The sequence below is a fragment of the Podarcis gaigeae genome, assembly GCF_964106915.1.
Source record: "Podarcis gaigeae genome assembly, chromosome: 4".
Taxonomy (NCBI): Eukaryota; Metazoa; Chordata; class Lepidosauria; order Squamata; family Lacertidae; genus Podarcis; species Podarcis gaigeae.
The window spans coordinates 41,102,036-41,126,445 of NC_139677.1; the positions used below are offsets into that span (position 1 = coordinate 41,102,036).

Sequence of the window (24,410 nt, forward strand, 5' to 3'; positions counted from 1 at the left end):
TTTTAGGGATTTAGATTTTAATTAGGAGATGCTCAAATATTCAATATTTAATCAGGAGATGCTCAAATATTTAAACTCAGATTAAATTTTGTAGGGATGTCATGATTGAAGGAAATGCTGCTGGCCAGGGTACACAGATATATTGGCCTCTTTCCTCCTGTGCCAAATTTGAACAAAAAGAAACCAAGTGTGCAGTTTTAAGCAAGTTTCGAGTTCATCTGCTTGGATTCAACTAGCTGGCAATTGTGTTTAGGACTATAATTTTATATATGGGTTCTCCCTCTGATTTGTATCTGAAGATTGAACACGGTTAGTTATCCAGGATAAAGCTACTATGACTTTAGCTATAAAGACACATGGAATTGAAGCTGACAGTGCTTAATCAATTAAAAGTCTTCAGTAATTTGGCAACACTTTGCAATGCTTTTTATTCCTAGGTATCAGCTTGAACTAAATGAAGAATACATAGCTAGAACCAAGAAAATTACTGAAGATGAGAAAAAAATTAAAGGTTTTTTTTATATCCATCTATTTAAAAAAACTCTACCACTCAAAAACAAATGTTTGACTTTTATTTAATGAAATATGTCTAATATAAAACTTTCCTGTTTTTGACCAGATAAAGCTATGCTTTTGCATGAAGAGACCATTTCTCTTAATTCAAGAAAGCAAGAATTTGAACATGCTGTATCACATTCAAAAGAGCTTGAGGTAGCTAAGTTAAAATGTCTGTTTTAGCAATATATTTTTACAACCTTTATAATTCAGATAAATAAATTATCTAGTTATATCCTGGAAGAGGTCTACTAACTGTCCCGTCCCCCCAATATGGTATTTATTTCCAGCTGGAAATAGATTCAGTCAAGGCTCAAGTTTTATTATTAAGCAAGCAAAATCAGTTAATGACAAAAAAACTGGAAGAAGTCTCAGATTATCCAACACTAAAAGAAGAGAAAATGGAACTTCAGGTGCAGAATAAGCTACTCAAACAACAGTTGGAAGAGGCGCGCAATGAAAACTTGGAACTCCGAGACAGTTAGTGTGAATCCAACATTCTTTGAAAAATTTTATTAGCAAGATTTGCAAAGAAAATACATTTTAGAAATGTAATAGCATGTCTGCTCTTTTCTTTGTTTCTCTGTGTTAAATGTCTATTTGTTTTTCTTTTGTATTTCTGTCATAACTAAATGGGTTTGTCAGGCTTTTCATAGTGCTTCAGGAAGTAACTCCTAAAGTCCAAAACTACTTATCTGCACCTATCTCTTTGCAAGACTGTCACTGACACCTATTGAATAGTGACAATGACATCAATAGGCTTTCTTTAATATTGTGTTACACAAGATATAAAATCTGTAGTAGCTAGCCAAAGGCTAAAGCATATGTGCTTTGCTGATTATATACAAATGACTGTGATTCAAGCAAGGAGCTAAAAAGATGACCTCAGATATAGAGGGACCTCAATTGGCTTGGTTATATGCCCTTATTATAAGTTGTGTATGCCAATGTGTATATTATGTACTTGAGTGTTTTGATGCTCCAGAGGCTAAGATAACCAAAAACACAGAACAATGACTCAAGTTTTTGAAGGAGATTCACCAATAGGACTTCATAAGGCCTATCTGAAGTCCACTGTTTGTTCCTCTCCTTGGTTTGTTGTGCTGTGCTGTCCTCAGTATCCATTTTGATTTGTGCAAAACCCACATCAATGCTTTTATGATTATTGGATGGATTAATGCTAAGAAGTCCTGATTAATGCTAAGAAGGATGTTCAGTGACTGCCTGCATCCATGGCTTTCCAGGTTAAACCATTTGAATCATAGCACGGAACGCTAAAGAGTGTACAGTGGTACCTCTGGTTACGTACTTAATTCATTCCAGAGGACCGTTTTTAACCTGAAACTGTTCTTAACCTGAAACACCACTTTAGCTAATGGGGCCCCCTGCTGCTGCTGCGCCGCCAGAGCACTATTTCTGTTCTCATCCTGAAGAAAAGTTCTTAACCCGAGGTACTATTTCTGGGTTAGCGGAGTCTGTAACCTGAAGCGTATGTAACCCGAGGTACCACTGTAGTTGGATGGTCTGCTACAGAGTATCTGTTTATCAGATGCAGTGTTTCCTGGCAAGATTAGATTTTAACTTATTCCTTCCCCCCTCCTATTTATAGAGTTGAGTCGGCCATCAGCTGAATATTTGGTCCTTGAGGCAGAGCTGAAAAGAGCAAAACATGCTAGGAAGCTTGAAGGTGAAGAATCTGACACTCATAAGCAGCTCTTGGAAAAACAGTTACAAAATGAGGTAAACTACCATTTTGTTGTTGTTTATGCTCATTCTTCTCAGACGCGGGTGGCGCTGTGGGTAAAACCTCAGCGCCTAGGACTTGCCGATCGCATGGTCAGTGGTTCGAATCCCCGCAGCGGGGTGCGCTCCCGTCTTTCGGTCCCAGCGCCTGCCAACCTAGCAGTTCGAAAGCACCCCCGGGTGCAAGTAGATAAATAGGGACCGCTTACCAGCGGGAAGGTAAACGGCGTTCCGTGTGCTGCGCTGGCTCGCCAGATGCAGCTTGTCTCGCTGGCCACGTGACCCGGAGGTGTCTACGGACAGCGCTGGCTCCCGGCCTATAGAGTGAGATGAGCACATAACCCTAGAGTCTGGCAAGACTGGCCCGTACGGGCAGGGGTACCTTTACCTTTTTTTATGCTCATTCTTCTAAAAAATACTTTTTAAAAACACAATAGAATCAGCATGAATTCATCAACCACATTTTCCTCACTCCAAATTATTAAAGTCTAAAACCAATGTTAAAAAATACAATCTGATCCTGCAAAAGCAGTTCACACCCTCTACACCTGTATTTGCTGCTGAATTGAGAACTCTATGCATGATACTAATTAAATTGTTAGTGTTGTAAATGCTTACTGTGATAATATTATACTCGAGGAATTAGACATCTAAATTCTCCCAAATAAAGGCCAAGTGAAGACTCTACATTCATATTCTTCATTTCTCTAGATGAGGAACTGTTGCGCTCAAAATCGAAATATCTGTTTCTCTCTGCCTCCCTTCCACCAGTTTATTCATTTGACACCTAGGGGGGCTGATTGCTCATTTGTAACTATATGGATTAGTTGCTTCAGTGTGTTAATGCTCTTGAATTAGTAAGGCATTTTGTCTCTGAAATCTTTTTAGATTGAACATTGTGTGCAGCTGAAGACTCAGTTGTCGGAATGTGAAAATACTATCAGGAAGTTAAATGCACAAATGGAAGACCTTAAGCTACAACTGAAACAGACACAGACAGGTTTGAAAAATCCTCTCCACTTTTGGGCTAACTCAATAAGAACAGACTTTATTTAGAGCAATTTTATTTAAGCATTGGAGCAGATTGAAAGAATACACATGAAAAATGGCATGTATTGGGGTTTTTTTGTAAAAGTCTGGTATTTGATATTGTGATTTTTTTAATTTAAAACATTTTTTATTATGGAGAAAGATCTTGACCCTATGTAGACGATATCTGACAGTTCAGAAACAGAATCAGCAAAGATTCTTGTGGGATCTTAAAGAATAACAGTTTATTATGGCTTACAATTTCATGGACTAAAGGCTCCTTAATCAGAGCCAAGAAACGAAAAGAGTCCATGCAATTTTTAGCCAGAGACCTTCCATAACTGTATTTTATTGATCCCAACTCAGATTTTCTTATTTGCCCCCCTTCATTCCTTTCTGTTACACCATTCTTTGTTTGAAATCACAATTTCTGAAATTGAGTTAAGTCCAATTTAAATGTGGCTTTCTGTGTATTTGGTCGCCCCCCCCCCCCGCCTTGGGTACCTTACTATAGCTTTAAGAGACCTCATACTCCTCCTCAAATCTTGAAATGACTAGGCAAATACTTTCATTATACTTCTAATTTGGTTTTAAACATTTTATTCTTGTGTGTGTAACTGCCTTCTGCTGGTATAGGCAGCTCTTTGGATCTAACTCTCTTCTTTTGTGGCTCTGACACTTTCAGCTTAATCTGAATATTTTCTGTGCATTTCGTTTGATCATACTAACTTTAAAAACCTGAAATAAACTTGAGGTTTTTTGCTATATTAAATCATGTTGGATTTGTGTGTAGAATAACTATATTAAAATGTAAGGTAAGTTCAGTTTTCATTTTTGCATGCTAATTATACAATGGCCAAATCAAAATTTGTCTTAAATTGTTTTCTTTATCTCTATTAAATTCTTGCCTGTAGCATTAGAGAATGAAGTGTATCGGAATCCAAAGCCTTCTTTGGTTGATCGTTCTGTCATTGACTTGTTTGGTGACAAGACTGTACCTCCTGATATTTATATAGATGGTGCTTTCCTGAAAACACAGCCAATGGCTGATTTTATTGGAATGGGAAATGGTACAAGCCCCAGACATCATCACCACATACTGAAATCTAACACTTCACAAGATTCTGATTTAGAATTTGTAGCTAATACAAAGGCTAGAATAAAAGAATTGGAGAGAGAAGCTGAATATTTAGAAGAGGCCTACAGGAATTACCAATACAGAGCCATTCAAACCACAGCTGGCCCAGCAAAAACCACATTCTCTTCACCTATGGCAAGTAACTTTAACATGGCATCTCGCCAAAGACTTTGGTTTGCACAGGATGATCTATATTCCCAAGAATTACCCCTTCATTGCCAAAAAAATAAAAGCTACAGATGGACACCAGGAAATGGGGATCACTTGAAAGATCATCTAACCCCTCCACGGAAGAAGTCTACTTCTAGACGTCTGTCTTCTACTCCTGTTTCCAAAGCAAAGAGAAATATTAGTAACAAGCTGTTTTCTGAAGGTAAGCAATTTGATATTCATGAATTATGAGTGAAGTTGTTGCTTTGTGTGGATATCAAGAGCTACTGATATTAAGAGTTTTCTGCCGTAATGTTTCCTTCTCTTGTTCTATTTCTACTTGCTGCAAACATGGAAATGCTGTTTTACTTCTAACCCCCTTTAATGCCACACTATTTATCATTGAAACTGTTAGTCTTTTACTTGCTGACTCTCTGTAGTCTACACACACACACACACACACACACACACACACACACACACAGAGAGAGAGAGAGAGTATACTCTGCTTAAACACTCTCTTGCTCCTGCTATTTAATCAAAACATGGAGATAAACTTAAGTGAGAAGTACTGTGCAGAAAAAATTCTTTTGTATTTTTTCCACAATGAACCAATTTTTTTTCTAATCTGAAAACCAGTGTTAGAGAGTGCCAAGCCTATCTTTAAAGCACCCAAAGTCTTCCAGTGTTCCTGTGTTTTTCCCCTCCTTAAATTATTCTGTGGTTTTCCAGGAACGATTTCCTAATGCACATCACTGGTACAGTGATACCTAGGGTTAAGTACCTAATTCGTTCTGGAGGTCCGTTCTTAACCTGAAACTGTTCTTAACCCGAAGCACCACTTTAGCTAATGGGGCCTTCTGCTGCTGCCGGGCCGCCGGAGCACAATTTCTGTTCTTATCCTGAAGCAAAGTTCTTAACCTGAAGCACTATTTCTGGGTTAGCGGAGTCTGTAACCTGAAGCGTATGTAACCTGAAGCGTATGTAACCCGAGGTACCACTGTATTAAGTGTTTTGTTGCTTACAGTAGCTGTTCAGATACTATTGCACAGTAATATGTGGTTGCCTTCTGTTCTGCAGATACAGTTGCCTCATCTTTTGCTACCCCTCATCAGAATGCAGACCAGCCTCTCTCCCCCATTCAAAGAACAGGCAACCTTTCATCTCCTGAACATGCTTCTAATATATCAGTTTCTTCTTCCCCAGCCTCCTGCAAACAAAAACTAAGGTAATGTTTATATAGTGGCGAAAGATCTCCAGCTATGTCATGTCCCATATTTGTGTGTTACCTGTTGATATCCGTAATCAAACGTTCTTCCAAGAGCATAGTTTATCCTCAGGCACTTCAGTAGTTACAGTATCTTTTTGTGTACTGCATTTTTAATACATTACAGAAACATGGAGATATACCAAATAATCCCTTACACAAGGGATTATTTGGTATATCTGTGTGTGTTTTTTGCTGCTGAAGGCTGTGCCCTTGCATTCAAAAAGAGATGGAGATAGTAGTCGGCCTCTTAACATGCAGACTCGGGGGTAGTGGTGAGTAAGTAGAGGTTGCTTAACTTTTGTGGGTCCATATCCTGACCATGTTGTTCCACTTTGAGAGCTGTATCCCATAAGAGTTAGTGTGTTTGGTAATACTGCACCAAGAAGAAGGTAGAGAGTACTGTACAGTGGTATGCAAGTTGATAAAATGATGAGGCAACCTTGCTATTCTGAATATGAGATCATGAGTTTAGATATTGGATAGTATGACTGAAATCTGAATTATTAGAACACTTGGACAGCATGGAAGCTGTCATCCAGGCTATAGAACCTCGCTATGGAGGAACCGCGCTATGGTTTTCCCCCTCCACACAACCTTAACTCAGTTTTCTGATGGTTGATGCTGGCATAGGGAAGAATGTACATAAAGGCTCCTCCTGCAAGAGCAAAACAAAGAGCTTTGATAAACCTTTCTTGTAACTAATGTTCATGTCTTTGCATGTTATGCCCATGGTGTGCTCTGCAGATGTGACACAGGCCTATTAACTTAACGTTTTAGAAACTTTTCTAAACTAAATATAATCACTTTTCTCCATCTCTTTCCTTCCTTTTAGTCTTCATCAGCAGCAAGGTGAAACTCAGGGTGTTAGTGACTCTGCAAAATCTGAGAAGCTCCTGTATAAAGACCTTGGAAATGATGACTCTGACCTTGGAAATGATGAGTCTGCCAGTAAATGTAAGTTTTTACTATATTTTTCAGAAAGAAGCAATGCAGAAATTTTATATCTGGGAGCCACCTTTTTTTTAAAGCCAGAAATCTCTTAAGTATGACTCTCTTTTTTTTTGGCTTTTCATAACTTCTCAACCTGTTCTAAGGAAATGGGGGTGCCTTTTAAGCCACCCCTTTTACCAGGCAACTGTGCAATGGTCTTAACATATAAAATGCATAGAACTGAAGCCTAGCCTAATCCTTGTGTGTGTGTGCAAATGTTAGTGGGAATGGTATTGGACATTGTATGATTTACACATTGGGTTTGGGAACCCACATTAGTAGAAAAGCAAAATATGCAGAAGCTGAAGCTGTATAGGTTATATTGGTGACGCCTTTTAAGATCTCCATTGCTGGCATAGGCAAAGTATGAAGTCAGAGCTTTGGGAAACTGGCACTCTCCTGATAGACATTTTAGTATATTTGATGTTTGCCACAACCTGGAAATGAAAAACTAGAGATAGTTTAAAACTGAGCTTTCCAAACTGTGTGTCGTGACCCATTAGTGTGTTGGCTGCAGTGTGTAGTTGTGTCACGCAAATGCTCCTTGCGCTCCTTCCGGAGCTGGAAAGGGATTACTTTAGCTTCCAGTTTGCTAGTAAAACTGAATTACTGTTTTGCAAAATGATGCATGTCTTAAATGTGTGTCACCAACATGAAAAGTTTGGAAAGCTCTGGTTTAAAACTTAGAAGATGTGATGTAAAATAATGAGATGTAATGAAAGTGAAAAATGTTTGAATTGGATAATGCACAGGGAAAACCAGTAAGTGCATGAAAGAGAGGGTTACAGCACTGGATATACAGTACAAACTATAATTTGGGTTGGACAGAACTATTGAGGGAGTGCAAATTAAAGCTTTGCCAAAAAAATGCAACTATAACTTAATGGCTTGTGCTGCTATCACACAGTTCCTTGTATTGATTCTCTCAGTGTTTGTAGATTGATATGAAAGGATGGATGGGCACATGTGTACACATGTATACATTATCACTGGCAGCAGAGGCTTGGCTGAGGAGGGGGGGCATGGTATACAAAAAAATTGCAAGATGTGTGGCATGCTGCATGTGACAGGTACCTCAGACTAATCGTCTGGATATTGAGCCTGTAAATTAGCTAGGTTATATTTTGATATAATCTGTATTGGGGATGGAGAACCTTTGGCACTTCAGATGGTATTGGACTGTAACTCCCATAAGCCACAGCCTATGTGGCCATTGCTTAGGGGTGATGGCAGTTGTGGCCCTTCAGATGTTGCTGTTCCTTATAAAAACAAGATGTATATAATAACAGTAATGAAAAACCTGATATTAAAAGATAACAGACTGCTGCTTTCTGACAGAACCTGTTACAGTGATGTTTATGTATGGTGATAGAGGAGTTGAAACAACTGGAGAGGGACATGATGCTTGCAGGTCCTACCAAACACCAAAAAACTCCAGCCTGAGAAGAGGCAAAACTATAGGAAACTTGAAAGTTTTGTTTTATGGAAGTGACTCAAATGCAACCAGGCTCTCCATATTTTGCATTCATGCTTGTGTCTCATTGGTGGATTTTAATCCTACAAAGTCCACATTGAGTTGAAGCTGTTTTGACTCTTTGCTTAGGAAACATATTGTAAGAACTAGTTTCCAAGCCAGACAGTCCCATGATTCTGATTAAAACAGCCCATTTGAAGTTTCTTCATTCTTAGGGTAATGGTTGGCTTGGCCAAGAAGAGCACTTAATTAATGGCTTACACTTATGCATTCTGAACTCAGTCATTCCCACACTGTGTCCATTTCTTTGCCCTGCTTTGATAATTGCAGAATAATGAGGGCATTGTTCCTACTTCTCCTCTAGATCAAGAGGACATTCCAGAACAGCTCGAAAGCGATGTGTCACATCCATCTCACATTGTTAGTGGAAGCCATGTTCCAGCTACTGTGCCAGCAGCGGGCACTTCACAGCAGGACATAAGTGAGTTTTCAGCTCAAACAAGTGTGAATAGCCATTTTAGATGGCTTGTTTATCAAACTATATGGAAACTGAAGCTTTTGCAGCTATTGTCTGAAATACAGTAAATGGTATTATTTTAAACTGGCTACTGTCCATAACAGAATATCTTCATAATATATTTCAGTTTAGAGCTGCTTCAGTCAACTTAAGAACATAATTTTTAAGCTTTTCCATACCTGTAACAGGAAGGCACACAATTATGTTAGACATTTGAAGATAAGGCAACAAGGGTAGAGGGCTTAACAAAGGAACCTAGGGGAACTCGAGATGGGTGGGGAGTGAGTTTGATAGTAACTATTCTCCCTGCATAGTGACCACTTTCAACAATTTGTATGGAAAATGGGGATTCTAGAGGGCAAATGTTGAGAGAAACAGAAGCTCTATGAAGTAACATGTTTCTTGTTTGCATATTGGGGCAGCTGAAAGGGTAATATTTGTGACAGGGAGCCCTGCAGCAGTCTTCTTCTCAAGCCTGCTATTTCTGTTAGACAGCTGTAACTGCTGTACTTGAAATTTTGTTTTGTTTTGTGACATTTCAACAAAATGTACCCTAACCATTAATATATTTCTGTACCCTACTGCACCATCATGATGATTAGGCACAGGCAGGTTTTCTGTAGCTTAGTGATCTTGCACAGTCTTATGTAGAGAGTTTATTGGGCAGCCATAGAGTTGGAAAATCACCAATATACATTAAATGGTGGTAAAGGAAGCTGAATACAGTTTGTGCAGGACTTGACATATTCTGCTTCTCTGGATTATTAGTCTTTTCTGTGCACTGTTAAGTACCTATTTGTTTGGAATAATATGCATCCATATACTTTAACTGTTTGATTTAATGCTTCAGAATGCAAAACTGTCTTTCTTTGCTTAATACTGCCCTCTATGTATTAGGTGGAGCAGAAATAACAGCCCTGGAGAAACAAAAGCATCCTGAAGAACAGGAGGAAGAAGAAGAGGAGGAGGAGGAGCAGGAGGAGCAAAAATGGGAAGAGAGGGAAGGAAAAAGGCAGCAAGAGAGGCAGGACACTTTGGAAAGAGAGCAAGGAGAACTGGAAAAAGCAAATGAAGAATTGGTAATGCATTTCAGAGTCTTGGTGATTTAAAATAGTTATTATAAACTAAAGAGTACTTTCTTTTTCTGGACTAGGACTGTAGATACAGGGAGCCCCCCCCCCCATTTACATGCGTCCAGTATGTGTTTGATTTTGTAAACTCACATCACGCCGAACCGAGAAGTGACCTGGAAACGCCATAAAGACATCACTTAAAGGGCTCAATGGGGGTGGGGTGTTTGCAGGCTTTTTCAGTGGGTTTCAGTTATACGCAATTGAACCAATGCACACAGTGCCTCAGAACGTAAACCCTGTGTAAACAGGGGGGCTGCCTGTATAGACAACAGATCCTCAGAGGCAGTTTTGTGGAGTGGCCGTTGCGTGTAGTGTGCTGATAGAATTTCTGCAGAACTTGTTTTCCTTCCGGTGGAGATTGATAGATCAGAAGCTATTTGCCACCTGCCGTTTTACCACCATATTGATTTGCCAGGGATATGAGTAAGCTGCTGTAAAGCTGCATAAAATTGGGTTTTCCCTGCTCTATTATATCCCCACTATACCCACCCTGGTTGAACAGAAATCAAATTTATTATATTGGATTATTCATAGTGCCTTAGTACTGGTAAAAGGAAAGTGTTTTACAAATAAAAATAAACTGGACAACCTTTGAATATTTCCTTTTGGAAGAAGGAGATGGTTTATAGAGCAGCTATTTTTGAAGCTCTTTGTGCAGAATAGGAATTTTTATAAATGATCACTTCTGAGAGTATGCTGTCTTGGGGTGCTCTGATGATAGGAGGCTGCAGCCCTGCTACTTCTAATGGCAGGCTGGAGTCCTTCCCATCCAGTGGACTTCCTCATGAGGAACTATGTGGTCAGCATTTCTTACCATTTCAGTAATAAAACCAAGATATGGCACATTAATCTGACACCACCAAAGATGGAAAGTAACTGCATCAGTTGTTCTTAGTATATGTTCTGGGGAAAAGGACCAGTACAAACATTCTCTTGGAGAACTGACTTTCTAACAATACTTTGCATTTAGCTGTTTTACTTTTTTATGCAAGTATTTCTAAACCACCATATAAAATATCAGGACTGTGTGTAACATTAAAGACATAAAACACCATTTGAGAAAGCAAAATACAGATAATGGTTAAGGTCACTGGTAAATAAAAAATTAAGCTGCTACAGTGAGCTTTCAACATTAATAAAAGGCCTCCAAGTGTCACCTGAAAGTGAATAGCAAGGGTGCCTGCTGAATCTGCTGGAAGAATGTTCTCTATAGCATGGGATTGCAACATCAAATGCCCAACTTCTAGTTGAGGCCAGTTGCGCTTCTGTAAAATGGGAGATTTGATAATCAAATGTAGTTTAGTTCTGGTTGAAGTAAGCCACTTATTGATTACTGTGAGGATTTAACTTGTGTTTGAAGAGACACCATTATTGCAGGCAATTTGCTGCAACTAATTTTGTGCTGTTTCTTATATATAGTCCTTTAAGAGCCTTATAAAAGTACAGTGGTACCTCGGGTTACATACGCTTCAGGTTACATATGCTTCAGGTTACAGACTCTGCCAACCCAGCAATAGTACCTCGGGTTAAGAACTTTGTTTCAGGATGAGAACAGAAATCGTGCTCCGGCGGCACGGCACCAGCAGCAGGAGGCCCCATTAGCTAAAGTAGTGCTTCAGGTTAAGAACAGTTTCAGGTTAAGAATGGACCTGCGGAACGAATTAAGTACTTAACCCGAGGTACCACTGTATAGGATGCTGAGTGTAGGTAGGATTATGTTACCAGTGGGTCACATTTAAGTGGAGCATTCCTTTCTTCTCTGTTAAAATGTTTTATGGTGTTCATTCTTTGGTTTCATAATAGTGTATGCAAGAGTCAGTGGAAACCGAGAAAAAGCATGAAGATGTGGCAGATATGGAAACCATTATCTCAAAGTCTGAAGAACATGGTGGTGATGCTATTCCTAATCCACTGGAAAAATACATGAAAATAATACAGCAGAATCGGGAGCAGGAGTTTGCAAATGAGGTGATGTTGTCCATTATTCTTACATCTAATGTCCTGTGGTTAATAGGGGGTCTCCCATCTAGGTTCTGATCTGAACCAAATGTGCTTAGCGTCAAGAAGATGGTGGTTTAATGCACCTGAGATGTATTAGTTTGGGAACTCGCGTACTCCAAGAACAATCTCAGTAGTTCCTTTGTCTTTTTCACACTGGACAAGCAAGCATGCATGATAGCATGTACACAACCAACTAAAGAGTAGAACAAGATCTAATTAATTTAAAATGTTGAGGTCTAGCTTTTGTTGTATCAGAAACTTGGGATATAAAGTCTACCTTATGTTTCCCCCACTTGAGGTCATTTAATAGTCTATTGCCAAATTATTTCGGTTAATAACCAACAAAAATTTCCAGTGTACTAGATTGTTGTTGCAAACCTTGTGGATATTTGCAGTTGAGCTGATTCTTCTGCAGCTTGCTTTGCGGTTATCCAGAATTAACCATCTTCAGCTGAATTAATGATTAGCTTACAAGGACGGATTCCAAGCCATCATACTTCCTTGATTACAGCTTTTTGGCTTAATGAGTCATGCTTCATGCATATACAGTAAATTTCTAGCAGCCACACTTGAGTTCAGCTTAGCAAAACCTGCTGTTTATAGCTACACTTTTTGCTGTATGATATCAAATTCAAAAAGGAACAGTAGAATGTTAGATCCTCTCTGTGCATCAAAATATCCAGGACTGAATGCTGTAAGCAATCTAAATGAATCACTGGAAAGCGCTATCATTTGTTACTGTGGGGGTGGCTTACCTGTGACCCTCCAGATGCTGTTGAACTCCCAACTCCTGGTCTGTGGTCAGTAATAATAAGTATTTGTAGTACAGTAACAGTTGGAGGTTCCCCACATCTGTTCTACTGTTGATCTATGTTAGTCATTTTGAATTGGTAATACGCAGTGATACCACTATAATTCCACCACGCTGCAGTACAGTGATCTCTGCTTGGTCTTGTAACATACAGATTCTTGCATCAAACTACTTTATTAATCTTTTATTCACTGATCACTTTTGACAAATACAAGATCATTTGAATTTGGCAGTGATACTAGAAAAAATAGTGGGCAAATACTTAAGTGTGTACATTCTGGTTTTAAACAGTTTAAACATACAGGTTTAAGATTACCCACAGACCTATGGAGACCACAAAATTTTGTCTGGAAAAGGTCATACTATGGTAGAAAACCAATAACAGGACACGTGAAATATGCCAAACTAAAATTTCTGATAACAAATTCCATTACAAAGCTGTTCAGACATAAGCATGCTATTTTTGAAATAAAGATCAAAACCCCCCATTACAGTCAATAAGATTGTGTCTCTATCAGTGGCTGTTTCAATTGGTTGAAAGCAGAGAGAAAAGAAGACCAATTGCCATTTAGCACCTTCACTCCTAGAACTGCCCCACTCCAGCAGCCATTCCACCTTGCTGTGTACAAGCTAGAACATGAATGTGTGTGTTCACCTTCAATCCCACCCTTTTGCATTGTATCTGTTAGATGATAATGCATCGTGGCAGTGACCTGTCCTTTCTACTCTCTGTATTGCACTTAGGGTAATTTTAAGTACCTAATCATATTCCTGTTTTTTGAGTAGCAGTGGAATATGGAGACCACACAAAAGCAACCAGTAACAACTTTCTTTTCTCTATTAGGACTTCAAGAAAGAAGCTGAAGTATTTTCTGACAAACTCTCAGGTAGTGGAAAGGAGGACAGGTATGCATCTTTCTAGTGCTTGACATGTATGGTTCATATTTATTTATTTTTGCTTTTTTTATCAAGTGGGGCCTTTTTGCATTAAAACAAATCCTTTCCAATAAACACTTTTAATTGCATACTAATTACACTTGTCTGGTAATCTTTACTGTATTGCAGTTGAATTAAGATTTGTTAATTTGAGCAGGTCTCTATTTATAGATTGTTTGTGATAGCAGATGTTGGGGAAGGAGATTTCACCACATCCCTATAAGTGTCCAAATTATCCCTCCCCCTAAAAAAAACCTCCTCTAGATGATTGGGGGACTTATGATTTGATGTGTATGCTGTGTGAGAGAAGGGTAGATGGGAATCCTAAGAAGGAGAAGTGTATTAGACTGTTTCAAAATTCATTATTATCTGTGTTCCAGCTTTAGTGCTGCAGCCACTCTTCACGGAGAGCCTGATGATGATTTCTGGTGAATATCAATTAGCAGGGGCTCCCTGACCAGAGAAGTGCACTTCTTTTTCATCAGAGGAAGCACCACAAACTAGGGTGAGATTCTGAACCTTGGAATATTGCCATCTGCATAATTCAGGAAGAACATACTAAAAGTGAAACATTGCTGTTTGTTGGCACAAAGTTGCTATCAGTGCTACTGAAACGGTGTTTCAGAGAATTGCTTCCTACCTGAACAACCAATTTTACGTGTTTAAAATATGCCAGTACAATAAAAATAGCTTTTTATAGAGGCAGTGGGGGAAACATTCAAATCAAGTTGGTTTACCTTGTTTTACAAATGAATATTTTTAAAAGAATAAAGCAGCAGTCATAGAGAATTCTGTGTTTAAATCTATTTGAAATATTTTCTTCCAAAGTTTATATTACATACTTTACAGAAGATTGACCAGCTGTCTATATAAGCATAGCTCAAAGCTCTAGAATGAAAACTGTGTTTAGACATTTAAGTTTTGGGGTGATGTGCTTAAGCAGCTTTTGACTTTATTGAATAGTGACGCTACAATTTCCTGCTGCTGCACATCCTTTAGCTACTCTTTAAAAACAAACTAGGGCATCAGCAAGAGTTCAGTCAAGCACACTTTAAAAATTAAGTGCTTGTGATTGGGACTACTTCCTGTTAAAAGTACATGGTATTGAAAACGATGATTTACACTATTATGATGTTTAAATTTTGGAAATGGCTGTCATAGTATGAAACTGGTCTGAAAAACTGGGGCAACTGTCTGAACTCACTAAAATTGAATCATATTATCAACTCATTTTAGAGGAGAGTTCCTTGGGAAAGTGATGAAAGAATATTCCCACTTTACAAGCTTGGTAATTAGTGGGAAATCCTGGTACAGATGAATCGATGGGACCTGATTTGTTGAAATGCCAGAGATTTTGGAAGTTGAAATATATCCTGGCTTCATGTAGTTTGACCACGCCGCACTAAAATAATGAAACACACTATAGATGGGAAAATTTTGCAGTGAGCTTATGAGAGACACCAGGCATGCCTCAAGCAGCAGTTCTCCTAAGACAAAGTTGAGCAAATAGTACTCTATTTCAAAATCAATTACTGAGAACAGGCCCTTGCAGATTAGCATCTTTCAAAAACACTTTTGCATATCTGTGTTTGCTAATTTGACTGCTCTCATTTCTTAAGAGACAGAAACTAACAAATTTATGTTTATGTCAAACTGTATCAAACCTGAACTGTGAAATACAATATTGTTGTTTTTTGCCCCAAACGTAAACTGATAGTGGCAAATGCATATACCAAATAATGCACACACTTTTTGAAAGTCAGACTCAGTCCAGAAGCACCCTAGCACTGAAGGATAACACATCTTGATAAGATGCAGGGAAAGGTCTATCTTCCTATGTCCGTTGGTTGCCATATTTTTCAATAGATACTAAAACTTCCAATTATGTGTCACCAAAACACTAGCTTTGGGATGGCTGTCTATACTGCTACAACTGTTTCAAAACCTTCTTAAAATAAGCATACACAGATATTGGTTCTATTATCTACAAATATTTATTGTAACACTTGGATATAACTACAGGAAGCCCTTGGCACTGATAGAAAATATTGATTCACGGTTAGGTTACAAAAATTTATACATAGCAAAATTTAATGCTCTTTACATAAAAAATATTAGACTACTTAAACAAAACTTCAAAAAACTCCCAGTAAATAGCTACATAGAATTAGAAAAGAATTAGGCTTTAAGACACTGTCCGTTACCTTTATGCAAACACTGGACTAGTAAGAACATCACCTGCATTGCTGTAGAAATTTGTTTCCTTCATGCAACAGGTAAAACAAACACTAAGCTATTTTTTATCTGCTCTATATAGATTTTGCCTCTTTAAAAAGAAAGTCAGATTAGGCATGTAACAAACTCAAATGCAAGGTAATACCTGAAGTTTTTTCCACATTAATATTTTTTTCCTTTAAAAACTTTCTAAAGAAACATGTGCTTCCTTTATCTTTATACACTTCTGTATGAGCTACAGGAGCATGGTTAATATTCAGCAAACGTTCAAAACTAATCAAACCACACATTAACATGGATGTATGACTTGACTTTTTTACTGATTTAAAACTCACCGATGTACTTAAAGTTTCTCCAACATTTATATATTTTTTATTTTAAAAAAAGCACACCAAAGATACCATCACTAGTACTCAAGCTAGCACTGAATGTTTCTGAAAATGTTAGAAGGCAGATTTTGTGGGAAACACTTTTAAAATGGCACCCAATATTTTACTGAACACCAAATTTCTTAAAAGAGAAAACAAATAAGCACTGTTTATAAACGTGCTGAGCACCAAATTTGAGACGGGTGGTTGACCTGTGCTCTGTATGGCTATGGGTTTTTATGTTCTACAAATTGTTATCTGCTCACTTGAAACAATTATATCAGTATAATTTCAACAAGGTAACACTTTCTGCTTTGATAAAATACATGATAATGATCTCCCACTGCTATATAAATGCTTCAGACATTTATAGAAAATAAATATTAAGGCAAAGCTGACATTTATTTTCTGAGAAGGGGATCATTATCCTGATCCAAGGGTCTGTCTACATTCCATCAAACGGTATAAAATTAAAAGAAAACAAACTCTGGGCAACAGTACCCAGCTTACTCTGGTAAGTGCAGTAGAACAACAGTGGCTCATTACAGCATCAATGAAAAGGGAGTGGCTCAGAAAATAACACTTCTGGCATTTAGTCCACAAAATCCAGTTTTAATTTTGACAGAGTCTGAATAAGATTATTTGTAACTTCCTGAAACCGTATCAAATAAGCACAACTATCAGTATTCAGAAGAAAGGGAATAACTAGTCATACTAGAATCTTAGTTACTTACATCTGTGTAATTATATACAGCCTTTAAAATCTTTTAGTCATTACAGGGCTGGATACCAACTGTGGTAGCCTGTTTTGAAAGGAGCGTGTTCCTTCAGTAATTCTTTTATAATTGCCAAGAGAGATCCATAAAGATCCTTGACCTGGTAACATGTTTTTCTAAAGTGGCCTAGAGACAACCTCTCTCCCCTCCCTCCCCCCCAAAAAACCCTCCAATCGCAGTGCTAAAGGAATGGAGGATATCCACTGCAAATTTTCCCTATGATCATGGCCCAGGAGCATGAATGTGAAGTTTTTATACTTCTGCATTTGCTTGGACATGCATCTGTTCTGCAGAGCAGCTGCTTGATGATTTGTCAGAGCTACAAAATTCTTCTGGCAAACATTTATGTGTAAGAATTGAGTTGCTCTTTGGACCGAGACTGGATATCCTGAAGCTCCTGTTCTTCTTTTGCTTTGATATCCTGGTAAGCCTGCATTTTGCTCGCATCCTTTAAGTAGGCCCAGTTAGAGGACAGTATCATGAGGAAGTGTATCTGGAAGAGAAGGGTGAGCATGATGGCTAGTGAGCATGTCAAGAGGCAAAGCAGGCAGCTAGTAATATTAATTTTTAAAAGTTATTCTACATTATTAAATAGTAAAAAAGGCAAAGAGGCTTATTTCTAAAGATATCTAGAATTTTGCATGCTTAATACTACTAAGTAGGTACTGGCAAAAGTTAGTAGGAAATAGGAACAAAAGCAGTTAATGCGAAAGAACAACAGAAACGGAAAAGCTTTGAAAATACATTGCAAGTTTACATGCTGAAGCCTAGAAGAGCAACTCAAGATAAATCTGTGATCGTTTCTTCCTTTCCCTGTTTCTTTCCCCATCCTCTTGAGTAAAGGAAAATTGTAATGTGGAAATTTTATATAGTTATCCTCTTAGAAAAGTTGTGTTCCGCCATACTCTCACTAGGGCAAAAATAGTTTTTTTTTCTTCTAAAATGCAGCTCTCTATATAAAAGGGTTTCCTTTGCGTGCTGCATGGTTATACTTTGGAAGCTGATCACTGACAAGTAAGTTTGTAGCCTGTGCCACAAAAGTTGATGTTTTCTATTTCTCATAGGCCAGGGTTGGTGTGGAATGAACTTGTTTCCATGCTTTTGCTAGAGAACTGCATGGCTTTTGTTTCTTATTTTTGGGGGGAAATGAAAATGTCAGCTAATGAAAAGGGTATTCTTCAGTGAGCCTAATTAGTTGTCTCTCAAAACATTTGACCAGTAAAAACCCAAAGGGCTGGTGTTATACAGTAAAAATGAGAGGCAAATATGTGGTACTTTAGAAGAGCACTTTGACAACAATCTAAAAGGTAGGCACTGACAGTTATCAAGAATCAAGCATGTATCTTGTGTGTCATCTATTTGTAGAACAGATGCTTTATTATTTTTCAGATTAGTGAACAGCAGAGACAAAATAACTTATTACAGGCCCTTAATTGATCCAGTAATTATTTCAGAGATGATTGTTAGAAAAAAATATAGCTTGATGTTAAATGAAAGCCCTCCTTCCTTTAAAGGGATGATTTACAACATCACTGAAAATAACAATCCTCTCATAGTATAGAAAATAGCCAGCTCTCACCCACATCATTATTCATATACAAGAAATAAATTTGAATTAATCTAAAATGCTTAAAGATGCTTACTGAAGCTATTTACAATTTACTGTAACAAACTTCAAAAAAGCTAGACTCTTTAGTCTAGGGTGTCAGTGGTTTTTCAAGCTACACAGTGCAGCTCTTTACTGGGCTTATGCAATTTAGAATTTAGTGCAGCAATCTTCCCGACTCTTAAACTTCAAAACGGCATAGTTATATGTGGTAGCCATCATGTAGATCAGCTGGTGGAAGAGAACAAAACACAGCGTATAAGAGACAACAAATTCTACTGGCCTTTTAGGCAGTTCTTTGTGTTAGAATGAAAATTTATACTGTGTCAGGCACGGATTTCAATGAGAGCTATGGCAAAAATGACTAGCTCTGCTTTACCTAAGCTATGTAAGGGTCCCTGGTTGTTTCAGTGGGAAGTACATTGATAAATTATGACTTTAAATGAATTTGGCAACAGAAGATTGAAAGCAGGTTGCTGCAGCAGTTCATTGACTATAAATGGGTCTTGTTTTTAATCAGACTAACTAGCTTCAGTACATTCAGGTACCTTTCATACTCCCCAAAAGACTTAAAGGAAGGAAAGACAGGAGTATTAATTAAAACTATTTTCAAAGGTAGGAAACCTCTGTCTGAAGTGTCCTGATGCTGGGAAGTTCTACATACTAATGGCAAAATAGCTATATCCAAAAATGCCATAAATTGGCCATGCAACAGGATGGAGGTAAACGAATAGCAAAAAACAACAAAACTATTTTAAAGCTTGCTTTGGTGCAAAGCTTTATTGGGAAATGTAAGCACTTGCCTGCTATTTGGAATATCCTGAGAAAACTACAATCAGGTGCCAACAAACACAAAAATTATTACTTAGTTTAAGTTAAACAATATTTTAAAGATTACATCTGAAAAGGGAATATGTGGTTATTTTATGAGAGAGAGAGGATGATGGTACTCACCAGGGCTATGACAGTAGCACCAGCTCCAGCACACGCCACAATGAACAGGTGGTAAGACAAATAGAACTATAACAGTAAAGAGGAAAATCATTGTCCTAGGAGCTCCATGGCACATTAACAAATATAACTCTCGGGAGGCTGCCTAGTGTGGAGGAAGGTCTGATTCCATGAGTCACTGCACCAACAAATATTTTTGAGGGGACGTAGTGAGTACTCTGCAAGTCCAATGTCAAAACCTATGGCACTTCAAGCTATTCAGACAAGGAGTCTGTGCCAGTGTTGCTGCAACATAACACTGCTAGTTGAACCTAAAGGCCAGGTTCCTTCACACAACTGTGAACACAGTTGTGACCATGATAGCATGGAAGAAGCCTAGTGGGAATCAGATTCTGCATACAGGAAACTTGCGCTCATCTCTCGGATTGTGACTGGAAAAAAGGTTAGTCTTAATAACTGGATGCTGGTCGCCTCATGTGCAGCTTATTCAGGGCATTTTTTATCCATGCCAGCCAAGAGAAAAGAATGAACAAATCCAAAATTATTATTCTGAGTGAGACTAGGGCCACCACCACGGCAGTTCCATCAGCACCACTGCAACCTCTATTAACATTATTCTAGCCCACAGTCGTAACTGAGGGATGCTCCACACATTTAAAAACCTGTGTGTGCCCTTGTTACCCACATGCATGGAATGACATGGAAGGCAGCATAATAAGGCAAACCTGCCCAACCTGCCTGGAATAGGTGCTTTTATAACTGGCAGCTGTGTGTTACTGCCTGTCACTGTAACTCAGTTGCAGTTAGACAAACTGATTAGAGGAGAGAGATGCTATGGACCACATCAGCCCAGTCAGTATGATGCCTTAGCAATAAAGATAGGAGACAGCCTATTCTGAGGGCACTATTTTTGCAGTTGTTCCTTATTCAAAGGAAGCCTGGCATATTAATCATTGATTACTTATCTATACGTTGTATCCTAGTGTTTACCATATTGATATGTTTTATGCAAAATTGATATGGCCTGATGAAATAATTTTTCAGCACTATGTATTCCAGCTACTGAAGGGGTGGGAGGAGAAATACCGTTATCTCTCAACTGGCTATTCACAGAACCACTTAGCCTCACAACAAGTAGTGCAGACCTATATCCTCAGAATGTTGTATCATTCATTCTGCATGATGAAGAAACCTTTTTTTAAAAAAATAAATGGCACGAGCATTAATGTTTTAGCAGACCAATTGTTTATATCCCAGTTGTCAAGATATGCAAGACAAGCACCGGGTGTCGTCGTCTCGTTTACCTCAGGGGTGCTGCACATATCTGCTAATGCTGACCCACATGCCTTGCCAGGCACAGCATTCCAAGGGATGATACCTGAAGTTAAAATATCAAAAAGCCATTGTTAAAGCTGATAGCTGATGTCATTCTCCCTTCTGAAATCCATTTCCCTTCCCCACCTACACGCAAGTTGTGTTCCTTTAACAAGCACCCACACATTGACCAGTTCAATCTGGAGTTGGCACCATTAAGTACAAAATCACTTAACAGTGTTCCCTTTCTACATCCAGGAGAGATTCTCCTTGCCAAGAGATGTTCTCAGATCTAGGATTCCCATATGGCGGACAAATGGTTGTTTTAGTCACTATGGACACTCTTCTTCTTTTTAATCACTGTCATATGCTGTGCTTCCTGACTCTATTGAATGGGCAAAGGGATTGCTGAAAACGGTGCTTGCATCTTTACAGGCTCTGCCTTAAACTTCGAGGACTGAGATTGCAATTGCAGAGGAACTATTCAGAATTATCTCCGCAAGCCACTCTCTTCCTCCATTGCCTTATTAAAGCCTCTGTTCCTTTTCTTCACTACTGATCTTCAGGCCATTTTCTTTCTGGTGGAAGTATACCATGTGAAAGCAAAGTACCTCAACATATTGCACTATAGAAGATATTCATCAAATATATTCATCTTTGACCTTTTTGGGGGTGGGGGGAGCTATACAGCAGTAGGTATGTGTATGAGAGTTATAAAACAATGGAGAAGTGTGTGGAGCACTAAGCCATGTGGAGTGAGAAAAACTGAGCCAAGGTTTGGGCAACATGCCAACTCAACAGTCATGGCATAGCTCGCAGCAGCACAGAAGCAGCAGGACTAGAGGAGAACAGCTACTTTGTCTTGGAATCTCTATAAGTACTTCTATTGGCTTGTATCCAACTAAGTTGGATGAAAGTGAGTTGTGTCCATTAACTTCAATGGGTTTACTCTGAGAAGTACTAGCAGCGGATAAAAACCCATTATATTCCAGGCTTGCCTCTACTGTGCCTTCCCCGCACATCTCATTTCCACTGGCCTTTCTGAAAGATTTGCACCCTTCTTTAGCCAATATCAGAGAAAGTATGGTAGGAACCTTAAAATACCTGGAATCTGGATGGAACTTCTAGAAGTAAATTGACTCAACTTCTATTATGTGTTCAGCTGTCCTGTGTTCTATTTATTGCCTTTTCTTTTTGGAGGTGATCGTGTCTCTCACTCCTAATCCCACACAAATAATCCCAGTCCCAGGGGAGAGTGGGGGCTAAACAATATTTGTCACCAAATAAGCATTAATGATAGGAACAACTGCATAGTGTGTGTGTGTGATGTTAATCAGGTAAAAAATATCTTTTCCCATAATGTGTGATTCTTGGGTGCACAAATCTAGACCCCTGTTCCTTCCTCATACTGTTCTAACATTGTATTCCCATTCCAAAACTAAAGGATAAATGAAACTGCTTTGCATGAGCACATACACAATTCACATTATTACAGAAATAGTAAGAATATGCAGGTATATAGCTAAATTCAGGAGACTAGCATGGTAGGTTTTCAAACTATTTGGTGATGGGCTCAGGCTTGCTTAAGCAGTTTATTTTGCTGATTGTTTTATTATTAAGCCTGATAGCATAATGCGGATAACAGGCACAAAATCACTTTAGATAAATGACTTGCAAAATGCAGTTAAACTGGGTGCATCTGGAAAGAGGTCAGTGTAATCTGCATTAATTGAAAAAGTAATGACATGTTCAGAGACTCCACACTTGGTTGCTTTTTGGTTCATCTCATAAGGCTAAGACAAACCTGTTGAAGATAGGACAAGGAAAGAGGATAAAGCATTTAATCAGGATTAAAATAAGTACCGTATTGCCTGATATCCACACAGATCTGGTCCGCTGAAGCTGTCATATTTGCTGGGAGTGATCTGATGACTTCGCAAGTTGACCATATGTTATAGAACATGAAGACCGGCACAGCCGAGAAGCCAAAGACGCCAAGCCAGGCCACCCCCAGTACGTAGGTCAGGAAAACAAACTGAGGAGACAGGCACACATTTCACACAGAAAACCCCTTTCTCATTAATTTAGGAAATCAAGGGTTAATCTCATTTACAGTACACACACTCCTGAATTTTAAAATCCAAGAGCATGTCACAGTCTCCATGTCTGATGTGAAGTCTCAGATTTTCACCCCATAGAGACCTTCCCTATAGCCCGTGTTGTGCTGTTAAAAGCTTGACGTTTTGTTTTAAGTAAGCAAAATAAAAATCAGCCTGACTTTCCAAGCAGTAGCCATTCTGGGATGCTTTCTTTGTCATTGGAGTGGCACTTCATTACTGGGAACTGTGACTTCCTTACAGTATCTGTGGGTACCTCCCAATTCCTGCTGTACACAATTAGGATAAGAGGGCATAGCTTCTAACAACAGGGAGTGCCAGTCTGTTGTCTCGGGTGAGCCAACTGAAAAGAATGTCATGCTTCAGCCAACTAAATTGGACCAAGAGATGGGGACAACTTAATTACATTTTGGAGGCCGGGGGGGGGGGATCTATAAAGTTAAAAATGAAGTGCTCTCAGTTAAGGGGGGTAGAAATCCCCACCCCCCAAAAAAGCACAACCTGGCTGCCAAAAGCCCAACACTGGACAAAAACACACAATATATAATCTGGACATTTTTATGCATGGTGTTAATGAAAACTTTGACAGAACTGTGGCCCACTTAAAAGTTGTAATTTCTTGGAAGAATAAACTTGATAAAAAAGAGGATTATGTCCAAATTATTTTTTCCTCATACCTCTCTCCAATAAAGTACTATTTGAGAGAGAAAAAGCAGGCAAATTCACTTGGGATAAGAAAACAAGCTAGAATTAATACCTAATTCTCTTGTGACCATTAAGATGTATAGCCTCTGCTGTTTATGTGGATGACTAAGGTTCAACTGCTAGCATCTCTAGCTAGGGCTTTCTGAAAGCCTAGAAGGACACTGCGTTCTTATCAAAGGCCAGCGTAAAGAGCTGGTGCAAACAAAACTGTAGATAATGCTATGGACCACTGGAGTAGTGGCAATCCATATTCCTGCAATGGACTCACCATTCCACTGATGCAGCGGCCACAGATGGTTGTCTTGAATTCACCATGCAGCTCCTTCACAGCACTTGTTGTATAAAAGCCCTCCGCCAACAGGATAATTCCATACAAGAAAAAAAATGATGCAATGCCATAGATCACATACTGCATTAGTTTTATTCTGAGAAGGAAACAAACAGGGCAATCAGACTCTTGTCACTCTGAAATAAAGTCTCATTTCATAATCATCCGAGAGCACAAGGACAGAATGAACACCTTAGTGGTAAGTTCACAGGTGAGACCATTTACTAGTTGTGTAAAGAACCAATGTAGTTGGTCATAATTTC

The 24,410-nt window shown here is 38.7% G+C and overlaps 2 protein-coding genes across 14 annotated transcripts in view; one reads left to right on the forward strand and one right to left on the reverse strand.

Annotated features, from left to right (window-relative positions):
* Positions 1 to 24,410, forward strand: part of OFD1 (OFD1 centriole and centriolar satellite protein) — a 41,061-nt gene that overhangs the window by 13,896 nt on the left and 2,755 nt on the right. For 2 of the 5 annotated variants that reach the window (XM_083734222.1, XM_083734223.1), the window contains exons 11-23: positions 438 to 511; positions 620 to 711; positions 846 to 1,035; positions 2,165 to 2,295; positions 3,187 to 3,298; positions 4,242 to 4,838; positions 5,696 to 5,843; positions 6,718 to 6,839; positions 8,714 to 8,830; positions 9,764 to 9,945; positions 11,803 to 11,967; positions 13,656 to 13,717; positions 14,128 to 14,536. In XM_083734222.1, coding sequence (XP_083590348.1) covers positions 438 to 511; positions 620 to 711; positions 846 to 1,035; positions 2,165 to 2,295; positions 3,187 to 3,298; positions 4,242 to 4,838; positions 5,696 to 5,843; positions 6,718 to 6,839; positions 8,714 to 8,830; positions 9,764 to 9,945; positions 11,803 to 11,967; positions 13,656 to 13,717; positions 14,128 to 14,179 — 2,044 coding nt within the window. In that variant the 3' untranslated portion in view covers positions 14,180 to 14,536. Of the gene's footprint in view, positions 1 to 437; positions 512 to 619; positions 712 to 845; positions 1,036 to 2,164; positions 2,296 to 3,186; positions 3,299 to 4,241; positions 4,839 to 5,695; positions 5,844 to 6,717; positions 6,840 to 8,713; positions 8,831 to 9,763; positions 9,946 to 11,802; positions 11,968 to 13,655; positions 13,718 to 14,127; positions 14,537 to 24,410 lie in introns of those variants that run through there. The other 3 variants (XM_083734224.1, XM_083734225.1, XR_014563098.1) reach the window with 2 other exon arrangements.
* The window catches only part of GPM6B (glycoprotein M6B), a 106,981-nt gene continuing 95,551 nt past the window's right edge, over positions 12,981 to 24,410 (reverse strand). For 4 of the 9 annotated variants that reach the window (XM_083734549.1, XM_083734545.1, XM_083734548.1 and 1 more), the window contains 5 exons: positions 24,088 to 24,244; positions 22,861 to 23,032; positions 20,988 to 21,061; positions 19,687 to 19,752; positions 12,981 to 18,963 (listed from right to left, as the gene is read on the reverse strand). In XM_083734549.1, coding sequence (XP_083590675.1) covers positions 18,883 to 18,963; positions 19,687 to 19,752; positions 20,988 to 21,061; positions 22,861 to 23,032; positions 24,088 to 24,244 — 550 coding nt within the window. In that variant the 3' untranslated portion in view covers positions 12,981 to 18,882. Of the gene's footprint in view, positions 18,964 to 19,535; positions 19,562 to 19,686; positions 19,753 to 20,987; positions 21,062 to 22,860; positions 23,033 to 24,087; positions 24,245 to 24,410 lie in introns of all 9 variants that reach the window. The other 5 variants (XM_083734547.1, XM_083734542.1, XM_083734541.1 and 2 more) reach the window with 2 other exon arrangements.